The sequence below is a fragment of the Antechinus flavipes genome, chromosome 4, assembly GCF_016432865.1.
Source record: "Antechinus flavipes isolate AdamAnt ecotype Samford, QLD, Australia chromosome 4, AdamAnt_v2, whole genome shotgun sequence".
NCBI classification, from domain to species: Eukaryota; Metazoa; Chordata; class Mammalia; order Dasyuromorphia; family Dasyuridae; genus Antechinus; species Antechinus flavipes.
The window spans coordinates 109,083,085-109,095,444 of NC_067401.1; the positions used below are offsets into that span (position 1 = coordinate 109,083,085).

General features: G+C 45.0%; 1 protein-coding gene across 1 annotated transcript in view; it reads right to left on the reverse strand.

Moving 5' to 3' along the window:
* PEAR1 (platelet endothelial aggregation receptor 1) overlaps positions 1–12,360 on the reverse strand; it is a 48,312-nt gene that overhangs the window by 10,019 nt on the left and 25,933 nt on the right. Inside the window, 15 exon segments of the mRNA XM_051993726.1 lie at positions 213–359; positions 555–657; positions 768–904; positions 907–930; positions 1,334–1,454; positions 1,976–2,150; positions 2,410–2,622; positions 2,752–2,888; positions 3,275–3,392; positions 4,865–5,108; positions 5,534–5,626; positions 6,401–6,501; positions 10,039–10,090; positions 10,093–10,142; positions 11,470–11,655. Of these exon segments, the coding sequence (XP_051849686.1) occupies positions 213–359; positions 555–657; positions 768–904; positions 907–930; positions 1,334–1,454; positions 1,976–2,150; positions 2,410–2,622; positions 2,752–2,888; positions 3,275–3,392; positions 4,865–5,108; positions 5,534–5,626; positions 6,401–6,501; positions 10,039–10,090; positions 10,093–10,142; positions 11,470–11,576 (1,822 nt within the window). The 5' untranslated portion in view covers positions 11,577–11,655.

Here is a 12,360-nt window from a genome sequence, read left to right on the forward strand (position 1 = left end):
CTTAGATGTACAGTCACCCATGCTAGAAAGTAAGTTCCACAAGGTGGGAACAGTTTTTGCCTTTCTTTGTATCCTGAGTACTTAGCATCATTCCTAGAACATAGTAAACACTTCATAAATGTTTGTTGACTGACTGAGTATCTAAATGGACAAGGGACTGACTATCTAGATAGGAGAAGGGAAGGGGGTATGGAAATGGAAGAGTAACTCACTTCTTTGGCAAGAAGGACCCCGGTAGCCTGGTACACAGATGCAGCTCCCATTCTCAGGTATGCAGGTCCCCCCATTCTTGCAAGTACAGGAGTTATTGCAGTGGGGTCCCCAGAAACCCTCAGGGCATGGAAGGTCACAGTGGAGCCCTGTGGATCCAACAGAAGGTGTACAAGTTTAAAAAGATCCTTCTACCTATTTGGGATCAATCCCCACTAGTTATATCCCCCTTTGGAGTGGAGCATGGAGGCAGGAGCCCTGGGATGGGGATGGGATAGTCACAGCTTTCCAAGGGCCTTCCTGAAGATCTCTGGTTGGCTAGTCTGGATATTTGATTTGCTCACCTGTCCATCCAGGTCGGCATTGGCAATGCCCATGAATAGGATCACAGCCATCTGCATGTTTGCAATCACAGTGACTGGCACAGCCTGGTCCAAACTGCCCTTTCTTAGAGAAGAAGAAAGGAAGGTTGAGTTAGCAATAGAGGGCTCAGTCATCAAGAAATAGGGCTTAACAGTATCCCACTCCTAGACTTTTTCCTTACCACTGGCACTTACCAGGCAGGGAAGCTGGCATCGATCACCACGCCAACCAGGGGTGCAGGAGCAAGCTCCTGTCTGTGGACTACAGGCAGCCCCATGGGCACACTGGCAGCTGGCATTGCAGCCAAATCCCCAGGTCCCCTCAAGGCAAGCACGGAGCAGTTGCCTTTCTGCCATCCTGAAGAAGACAGTGGTCCTAAGCATTAATGTTCTTTCCCCTTCTCATTCTTTTCCTACCAAGGAATTTAGGTACAGACTGGGTCCCATGAGAGCTCTCAACCCAGGATGGTTTCCTAGGATTCCCATACACAGTATTCAGTTATACCTTCTAATCCTGAGCCCCACTCTGACTTTTGCCTCCCTTCTTTCTTCCTTCTAGAGGTTCCCCCTTCTTAGCACTCTCAGTCTAGGCCTGGAACTTTCCCTGCTCCAAGCTCTACTCCAACCCCATCCCAAACCTTAAATCTTGTTCCAGTTGTGGCTTTAGTCCCATTCTGTGTCCCCTCCCATGTTTTTGACCTAGCATGCCTTGCCTTGAGACCCATCCTGAGATCCAGACCCACCCGAATGTCCTTACAGACCTTCCTTGCAGTTGCAGGTACCGTCAATTGGGGAACAAGTGAGAGCGTGCACACAGGAACAGCTTTGGGAGCAGTTGACCCCGAATGTGTCCAGAGGGCAGAGGTTGGAACAGTGAGGACCCTGGCAGAGTCCAGCCAGAGACCAGTGAGAGAGGGTTGGGGCACCTTTCTACACAGTACCCCTTTCCTCTCCCTTCCCCTCTCCTTCAACCTATTGTGTGTGGGGGAGAGAAGGGGCTGGGAGAGTCAAAGGGTACACACTGTTCCTTTCCTGACAAATCAAAGAGATCTGCCTCCAGGAGGAGTATAGGTCAGTCCAGAGATTGCAGAGTCAGACCTAACCAAAAAAGGCAGATTCTTGAACCTTCTAGAATATGGAAATAGATTTCCCCTTTCTTTCTCTCTCCCTGTAAGAATAGATTCCCTGAATATCTTACTGGGGACTCTGGGTTCCCCCAATCTTTTGGAGGGGAAGACAAGCTAAGGAGAATGGAGCTAAGGGTCCCTGGGTCTCCTGGACCAAGGTGTCTGGGATGTGGGAAAGGAGATAAGGTCTCCAGGGTTCTCTTCCTCCCTGGGTGTGAGGCTGGGGGGGGGGGAGGGGGTTTCCAGTACCAACAGGGCAGTGGCAGGCTCACTCACTGTGTAGCCAGGGGGACAAAGGCAATTGCCACTTTCCGCCTGGCAGGTGCCTCCATGGAGACAAAGGCAAGGTTCCCGACAGCCAGGTCCATGCGTGCCAGGGGGACAGCTCTCGTTGCAATGCAGGCCAGCCCAGCCCGGCCTGCAGGAGCACTCGCCGCTCATGGGATGGCAGCTGTGAACAGAGCAAAAGGGACCCCCGAGAGTCCTCCAAGAGGTCCAGCCGAGGAAGGCTGACTCCTAGCCCCGTTCCCCTGGGCCCTGGGAGCCCGTTCCTAGCCTCTTCAGGCGGAGAAGGAGACCAGCCTAACTTCGGGGGGCAGGGCGGCCCCGGGGACTGCAGGAGGCAGGTACCGCCTCCCTTCCTTTTCCCTCCCTTTAGCGCTTCCGCCCTCCTGGCACCTCCTTCCTCCCAGGCCCTCAGATCCCCTTACCTGAGGCTGTGCTCTGGGTGGCAGGTGCAGGACGCTTCGCAGGCGAGGCCGTAGCTGCCGTCGGGGCAGAGGCGCTCGGCGCAGCGATCCCCTGTGAAGCCGTCCTCGCACAGACACGCCCCGTCCACGGCGTAGCAGCGAGCCCCGGGGGCGCAATCGCAAGTCTCCGCACAATCTTGGCCGAAACGATTCACCGGGCACTCCTCGCGGCACCTGGGCGCCCAGCTCGGTGAGGCCGGCCCTTCCAGGCTCCGCGCCCACCCCCTGCTCGGACGAGGCCCCGCCCGTCGGACACCCTAAATCCCACCCTCTTTGGGCTCAGCCTGTCACCCTCCCATTCACCTGTCTCCGGTGTATCCTGGAGCGCAGTGACAGTGACCAAGGATGGGGTCGCATTGGCCACCGTTATGACAGTGACACTCCTGGGTGCAGCCCCTTCCATAGCGGCCTTCTGGGCATGGTAGGGAACAAATGGAACCCTGAGAAAAACGGAATAGAGAACATCATAAAAGTTCCCGGGAATTCCCACCGTCTCCAACTCTAAGAGAAGCACCAGGGAATCCATTTATTTATTTGAGTGATCCAAGAAACCTTTATGAAATGCCTCCTGTCCTCAGGGAGTACTGGGACCCCCACTGTCTCGATTGTGATTTCCTAGGAACTACATTGCCCCTGCCACATTCCCCTTCTCCCAGCACACCTCCACAGGAGCCTCTCCCCGGCAATAACCTTGACCCCAGCCCCGCCACTGCCCTCCTGTGAATCTGCCCCACTTCTAGTCCCCAGAAGCTTCCTCCTGTATTCTGACTGTCCTTCCCCAGGTACTGCCCATGTTGGCCCCACCAACTGCCCCCGTCCCTCCTACCATCCAGCCTGGGGGACAGGTGCAGTTCTGGTCAGAGTTGTAGATACCCCCGTTTTGGCAAGGATGGCTTTTGGGGCAGGAGAAGTCAACTGTGTCCAGATGACAGGATATCTCGCAGCTGTGAGGGGAGATAAAGCCTAGGTCAGTAGGGAAGGCAAGGAGAAGTCTTCATTCAATCTGCACTATATAGTCTGCCATGGAAAAGACTTTTTGAAATACCTATGGATAAGGTAGCATAAATAGAAATGTTGCTTTTTTTTTTTTAACTGCCATTGGTAAGATTAGTTGACAGTAAGGATTCAATAAATTCAGCAAATATTTACTGAGACAGACTAGGGGGGGAAAAATTAGGAATTTAGGAGCAGGTGAACTCAATTTTTAATCAGAAGATTACAAATTAATTACACAATAAATGGCAAATCCCACACACAGCTAAAAACTCAACTATGGAACAAGGGAAATATGGTTATAAATAGCTCATAGAGGGGAGAATGTTGAGAGGCTTTTGGCAAACAATATGAGTCAGCAATGTGGTGTGATAATGTCTAGAAAGGAGATGAAAGTCGTATTAGATTGCCCAGATTAGACCTCAGCTAGGGTTGTATTCCATTCTAATCACTATATTTTAAGGGGCAATTTAACAACTGAAACATAATAGTGGCCAGAATAGTGGGGAGATGGGAAGCCCTAGTAGAGGATGATTGATCAAAGGAAATGCCAATGTTTAGTTTGGAGAAAACTTAGGAAACAAGATTTCCACCTTCAAGAATGTGGCATCTGCTTGCCATGTGAATGACTTAAGAACAAAAATGATAATAATTGGTAGAATTTTCAGAGAGACATTTTGGCTTAAAATAATAAGAGCCTTCTAGAGTGGAATAGGCTGTTTCATGAGTTAGTGAGCACCTGATTACAGGAAGTGTTCAATCAGGCATGTTCTATCAGGAGTTCCTGCATGGAGTAAGAAATTAGACCACGCAAAGAGGGTTTCCTGATCAGCTTATAGGTTCTTAGGCTCAAAAATTTAGATCTAGAAGGGACCAAAGAAGTCATTAAGTCTACTTCCATAATTTTACAAATGAGGAAACAAAGATTCAGAGATTAAGCATATTACCTAAGATCAGAAAGACTGCAAGGTGACAGAGCTGAGATTCATACCCTGGTATCCTGAACCTCCATCCAATGCCCCATCCACTGACCTACAAAGCCTCTTATGGAACTCGCACATAAGTTTTTGTTTTAGGACATTTGGGAGCATCTCCCCATGGAGCCATGGGCTTGTCCCTGCATCAACTAGGGACACCCTCTGGGAAACACAGGGTTTGTCCATATTCTCCATAGGGAGATGGACATCTTGTTCAAAAGACTAAAGACAATTTCTGATTAAGCCTCAGGGACTGGGACTGCCCCTCCCTCTCCCCAGTGAACTGGTCAAATCCTTTCCCAGCTCACCACTATGATTCCATATGTGTATGTTCATACGTGTCTTTCTGAGGATATTTGTGCGTTGCCTTTGTAAAAATGTCCATATCGGTAGGTATGTGTCTTTAGGTTTATATCAATGTGTGTCTCAGCTCCCAAGCTGCTTACCTGGGTCCGGTGCTATTGGCAGGGCAGTCACAGGCCCCTGTCTGGAAATCACAGGAGGCTCCATGGCAATGACATTGGGCCATGCAGTCAGGGCCATAGAAACCAGGTGGGCAACGCTGGAAGCACTGGGGAGGCTGGAAGCCCGAAGGACAGACACAAGCTCCAGTCTTGGGGTCACAAGTGCTGTTGTTACCACATTCACAGACATTTTCACAGTTTTTGCCCCACAACTGCAGTGGGCAAGCTGGAGGTGGGGGTGAGGGGTAGAATGATAGTCACAGTCAGTCACTCACTCACCTGACTTGGGGCTCCTGATTACTCTCCTAGTCCTTGTCCTTGCCTGGGCTTCTAACTTATTCCCCATAATCTCTCCATTTCTTTATCTTTTCTTATCTATGTATCTCAGTGTCTATTTCTTTCTGTCTCTGGGTCTCTTTCCATATGTCTCTGTCTCTGTCTGTCTCCATCTCTGTCTCTCCTCTTTATTTCTGCTGCTTTGTATCTCCTCTCTAATCCTTAGAGTTGTCCAATCCTGTTTGGGCCCCATTCCCAACTCCCAAATTTTCCTCACAATCCTTATCCATCACTCCCTTCTCCACATCCTGAATCTCCGTTTCTTTCATGAACAGAGGGGTTCTGGGAGGGTATGGCACAACTGGGGATACTCACAGGAAGAGCAGTCATCCCCCCTCCATCCGTTCTCACACTGGCATTGATTTGGAGCAATGCACCGGCCATGAACACACTCTTGAGAACACAGGGCTGGGGTGGGAGGGAAGAGAGAGTGGTAAAGGGAACAGACTTGCCCCTTATTCCCCCAAGGTACTGAAATCCATCCCCGATCTCTAGCCATTGGAGACAGAGAAAGTGAGAAAGAGACATGGAAAGACAAAGACAGACAGAGAGACAGAGACAGACAGAGAGATTAAGAGGGAAGTAGGAGGGAGAGAGAAAGAGAGAGAAAGAGAGAGAGAGAGAGAGAGAGAGAGAGAGAGAGAGAGAGAGAGAGAGAGAGAGAGAGAGAGAAGAAAGAAGGGGGAGGAAGAGAGAGAAAGAGAGAGATGAAAGGCAGGAGGGACAGAAGGAAGTAAGGAAAGACACTCCTAGGGGAGAGAGAAAAAGAAAGAAAGAAAGAAGAAGGGAGGGAGGAAAGAAGGAAGGAAGGAAGAAGAAACAAAGAAAAAGAAAAGAAAAAAGTGGAAGTGAAGAAGGGAGGGAGAAAGGAAGGGATAGATGGCTAGGGAAAACAAGAGAAAGAATCCCGAAAGTGGGATGGAGGAAGAGATAGTGATACCCATACTCTGTGCCAGGGAAAGCTCTGGAGTTTGGGGTTAACAAGTTAGGTCCCATTGAAGAGCTGGGGCCAAACTTTGCTCACATTCCATAAGTCACTATTTCCCTATTGCCTTGAACCTCCCACCTCCCTGGCCCGTTTCCTGCCAACTCAGCACATCTGGGGATGGTTGGGGGCCAGATGTGGTGGTCAGAGCCAAGATCTGGGGTGCGTAGGAGGGGGTGGGGTCTGGCTGGACTCACGGACACAAGCCCCGCTGCTCTCATAGTAGCCCTGGCAGCACCGCAGGCGCCTCCGGTGGATCACCTTCACTGCCTGGCGATAAGCTGTGCGGTACACAATCCTAGGAGTTGAAGGGAGACGATAAAAGAGAGCGGAAAGACCGGCTCCTCCACGCATCCACAAAGTTAAGAGGAAATTGCAGTTAAGAGTAATTGGGGTTTGATCTGAAAGAGGACTTCCCACCTCTCTGATTTGAGAGGTTACAAAAAGGTAAACGAATCCCTCTTTCTCTGGGACTATATGGAAACAAGGAGAGCTTCACTCTGCATCTCCCAATACCGGAATCACAAATTGAAGCAATCTCGCCATTGGACCACACAATCACACAATCCTTCCCCTCCCAGAATCTTTCTGCCATAAAACAGACCGGGAACAGCCTTTTCCAAAGGCAAATGGCTAGATAATATGACTATTAAAGTGAAAGTATTATATTTGAGGTAAAAAAAAAATCAACAGTCCAAGAACAGGCTGGAGAGGAAGATGACTAACTAATAGTTCATGTGATAAAGATCTGGCAATTTTAATGGACTGCAAGTTTCATCTGTCGACATATTGAAAGGACTCAGGTGTGAATCCTGTCTCTGCCACTTAACTATTTTGTGAGACCTTCAGGAAGTCACCTTCTTGGGCCCCAGTTTTCTCATATATAAAAGGAGAAGAGTAGACTAGATCAACGGATAAATCAACAAGTATTTCTTGAGTGCGATTAAAAGCCAGTCACTAGGCTAGGTATAAGGTCCTTTCTAATCCAGCAGCTATGGTCCTATGGCTTTCACATCCACGTATCATTCCAATACCAATGTTCAAAAGAAAACTCATCATTTTCCCCTTCAAATTGTTCTCTTTCAAACTTCCCGATTTCTGTCAAGGATGTAATGATCATCCAAGAGCCCAAACACGGGAATGCTGATTCTTCCCACTCTTCATAGAACATATTTAATTAATTGCTCAGGCTTGTATAGGTTATCTCTCTGGCATCTACCTCATTGAACCCCCTTTCTTTATACAATCACCACCCTGTTTCAGATCTCCAGTTCCTCTTGCCTAATAAGAGAACCACCAATCTCCCTTCTCTCCAATCCATCCTCCATACAATTGCCATAATAACTCTCCTAAATCATAATTATGACTAATCCACTCAATCTCAAAAGTCTTTAATGTTACCTATTACCTATACAAAAAAAATACAAAATGCTATCCATATCCAGATAAAGAACTGAGGGTCTTTGAATGTAGATAAATGGATCCTTTTTTTTTTTTCATTTTTTTCTCCTTTTGGGCTGTTTCTTCTTTACAGCTGTGACTAATATGGAAATATATTGCACATATAAAACCTCCATTAAATTGCCTACCATTTTAGGAAGAGGGGAGGAGAGGGAGAAAAAAATTGGAAATCAAAATCTTGCAAAAAAACTGCTAAAATGTTGTAGGGTGATCATCTATGAATGGCTTTGTTATTGATATTTTCATCAATACAATGATCCAAGACTACTCTGAAGGACTTATGATGAAAAAATACCATCTATATCCAGACAAAGAACTGAATTCAAACTGAAGCACACTTTTTAAAAACATTTTTCCTTGAAGGCTTTTTGTTGAAGGGGAAGATCTATGCTTTCTTTCGCAACATGGCTTTTATGGAAATGTTTTGCATAACTATACATGTGCCTTCTCAATGCTGGGGGCTGGGGAAGAAGAGTGAGAATCTGGGACTCAAAGTTTTTTTATGTAAAAAAGTGTTTTACATGTTATAGGGGAAAATAAAAACATTTTTAAAAATTTCTTGACATAAAAGTGATGGGAAAAGTAAAATACTATTTTAAAAATATATAAAACCCTCACAATCTGGATCTAACCTAACTTTCTAGACTTAATCCACTGTATTCTTCTTTAAAAACTAAAAGTTAAAAAACTTTATAGCTAAAGTGGTGTACTGAATATTTTCCTTGAATTTGGCATTCCATCTCCCACTTCAGGGTCTTTGCAAAGGTTGTCCCTCATGTTTGGTATGCTTTCCCTCTTCACCTCTTCATCTTAGAATTGTAAATTTCCTTCAAGGTTCCTATCTCATTCTTGAAGCCTTTATTCCTTTCTATACTGAATTTATGGGTACTGTCTTCCTCCTCAAAATATCTTGTTTTATGAGTGATGTTTTCTAATAAATAATAAATTTATTGAGAATGGGATTATTTTTATTTCTCTGTATCCCTGTTAGGATTGATACTGTCTTAAGAAATAGGGATAGGCACTGGACTTTATTGATAGAAGGAAAATTCCTAGAGGAAATTCTCTCTACAAAAGCAGATCAGCCCCAGCTTTGCTCATTGTTTGGGGCACTTAAAGGTTATGTAATTTGCCTGATCACACAACTAGGATGTGTCAGAGGCAAGAATTTAAAGCGAGCACTTCCTCTGATCCAGCCCTCTATCCATTATGCTATTTCCACTAGCCTTGTACATTAATAGGTACTTAAATGCTTATGGAATTCAATTGGCCATAGAAACCAGGACCAGAAGCAATAGTTAGAAGCTATTATTTGAAGGCAGATTTTAGTTCCTTGTGAGTAAAAACTTCCCACCAGTTAACTATTTTAGAAAATCTTCAAGCAGAAGATGGCCATTGGGTGGGGCTGTAGAACAAAGGATTTGTGCCTAGGTATACATTGGATTAGCTCAGGGGTTTTTTAATTTTTTTTTTTTTTTTTGTCTGTCATGAATCTCTTTGGGCAGCTGGTGAAGCCTATGGACCTTTTTCACGATTTCGAAGGATGGGAAAAAATGTTCAATTTCAATTAGAGGTTAGTGAAAATAGAGATGTAACTTTTTTTTTCATCGAAGTTCATAGACTCCTCTGAAATGGGTCCATGGAACCTAGGTTAAGAATACCTCTTGTAGAGGATCTCAAAATACCTTCTATGCAAAACCTTTACTTAAAATGGAAGGCTGATGCATCAGAGTGGCTTACTGGATAGAGCACTGAATCTTTAGTAGAAAGACCTGAGTTCAAATCCTACAGAAAACACTTACTGGCTTTGTGACCCTGGGCAAATCTTTCTCTTTGCCTCCATTTCCTTATCTAGAAAATGAGGGCAATACCAGCACCTACAATAATAATTGTAAAGCCCTTATAAGGCACAGGTCTATCACATGGTATTGCCACACAATTGTTAAGTACTGTGAGCAGAAATGGGTCAGGATATTCTCTTAGGTAGAATGTAAGCTCCTTGAGGGCAGAAATTATAACATTTTTTCTTTCTATCTAGCTCAATGCCTGCTGCATCAGGGAGACTTTTGCCCAAAGTCAGCAAGAGTCATCTTCCTTCCATCAAAACTGACTTCGGACACTTCCTAGCCATGTGACCCTGGGCAAGTCACTTAACCATGTTTGCCTCAGTTTCTTCATCTGTAAGATGAGCTGGTGATAGATATAGTAAACCATTTTAGCATCTCTGCTGAGAAAACTCCAAATGGAATCATAGAGTCAGACACAACAGAAAAATGACATAAGAGGGATTGCTGATTAAGTGAAAATCCAGCCTCCCATCCCAAACCCCCATGGTTTTCTCTGTGAAGGTTGATTGATTGGAGATTGTACTTACTTTGGCTGAGGACAGGAACGATCATGACCCCAAAGCTGATTGCAGGGTTCAGTGGGGGTTGGGTGTAGGGATGAGAGTAAGATTCCTTCATTGTAGTGGTGAAGCTAGGGTGGAAAAAGACAGAGTCAACATGACATAGAGCCCTTATGCTGGGCCATCATAAAACTCAGTTACAAGTCCTAGCTCTGTCAACAACTTTGCTGAATGACCTTAGCAAATCAAATACCCCCTCTCCCCAATCTAGGCTTCAGTTTCTTTATCTTTAAATAGATTATTGAACTCTCAAATAGATCCCTTGGGATTGGATTTAAGGTAGGGGTTGAACTGTGAGTCAAGAAATGCGTCCTTTAGGTTACATTTGGGGATTTCCCCCCAAGCTTAAAATTTTTTAAAGCTATTCCTATCATCTAAAATAATTCCCCATTATTTGGATTAGTTCCATCATGAACAGAAGAAATAGTTACCTAATCTTCGAGATAACAACAACAAAAAATAAACCCTTTCTTTCTTTGCATCTAGTTGAAAACTAAGAGAACTTCATTCCCTCTTCCTCAATTCTAGAATTATAGATTCAAAGAATTTCATAGTTGGATGAAATGTTTGGGAGGGGGTGTTTCTAATGTCTTAGATACCTTTCCCACCATCTGGGTTACTTAGGGTAGTTTCTCCTCAAAATACACATATGGAACCATTCTCTTGATATCTGGACTCCATCCTCTTATTCCCTTGTATTACCCTCCCAACACATCTGGAATTCATAAACCAGTCCCAGGTCAATCTTCCAATCCCATCTCATACTTGGGGAGTTGGAGCCAAATTCTACTTTATGATCCTTTTCCCTTTTTCTCTTTCCCCCCCTCTCTTCCCTTCATCCTTTCCATCACCTACCTCTTTTCCTTCTCTTGCCCCAAATGGATTATGGCAATTCTTAACAAATCTCCCAGGACCTCCCCCAGTGACACAGAGAGAAAGACAGAGACCAGAGTAATGAAAGAGATGGGGATTCTTATGGTGATGGAAAAGAGACAGGGATGGTTCCATGGCAGAGACAAGTTGAGAAAAAGAAATAGACAGAATAAAAAGAAAGATATGGACAATAATGGTGACATACTGGGGAAAGTGAGGTTTAGGAGAGAGTTGGGTATAGATAGTAAGCCAGGTGAAAAAGCACATTGAAACAGACAGAAATGAGAGTAAGGATAGGGATAGAGATAGATCAGAGACAAATGGGAACAGAGATAATGTTTGAGAGAAGAGGAAAGAGAGAGATAATAATAGGAATCCAAGATAGGAACAGAGTAGAAAGTAGGATAGAAAAACAAATAAGAGAAAGGGTTATTATGGAAGAGTCTGTGAAGGGAAGGGGTGATGAAGCCAGGAAGAGGAGGGGTCTTTGGTACTTATCAGGCAGGATCAGACCTCCTTTCTTACCTTTCCCAATAGCTGCAGACGTTGGGATCATTAGAGTTGAGAGTGCTGCCCAGTCCGGGCAGGAGGAGGAAGAGAACAGACAGTGGTGGCAGTGTCCTGGACAGCATGGGGCCACCTGAGGGTCGAAAACTTCACCGTATGACCTTCGACGTGTCACTTAAATTTTCTAAGCTTCAGTTTCCTCATCTGTAAAATGGGAATAATAGTAACATGCTCAGCGGACTTATTAATAGCAAAGTTTCATTTGTGTTAGTTTTCATCATTATCGCATTAAAAAAAGCTAAGGAACTAAGGATGCTTCACTTAGAAAAGAGAAGGTTTTTGGTGTTGGAGGAGGAATGGTCCTTGACTTCAGTTATCTTTAGGGTTGGCTCCATAGCACAGAGATAGGAGCGACAAAGGGAAGTTGCAAGAAAGGATGTTTTAGGCTTAATGTAAGGAAAAGGTTCCTTACTATATAGTAAAGTCCCCAGTTACTTGTAATTAAATAGTAGCTGACTTGCCACTTGTTAGATACATTGTAGAAAGAATGAGTGTGTTGGACCAGGAATTAGATTAGGAGGATTCTAACATTCCTTATCCTATCTAAGAATCTAGGAGTCTGTGATCCCTAAGTACTTAAGCTTTTTGGAGAGGAGACATTTCCCTGGGTTCAAGACCCAGCTGTGAAAATTATTAACTTTGTGACAGTGAGAAAGTCATTTCTCGGGGGGAGGGGGTGTCTTCTGTATAATGAGGGAGTTGGATTAAATGATCTTTAAGATCTCTGCCAGCTCTAGATTCTACGATCCCTCCATCCCCTACCCTAGACTATAGACACTCAAAAGGCACTCAGACATCTGATCCATAACTTCATCTACCTGGGACCTGGTCCCTGAGATTTATCCTTCT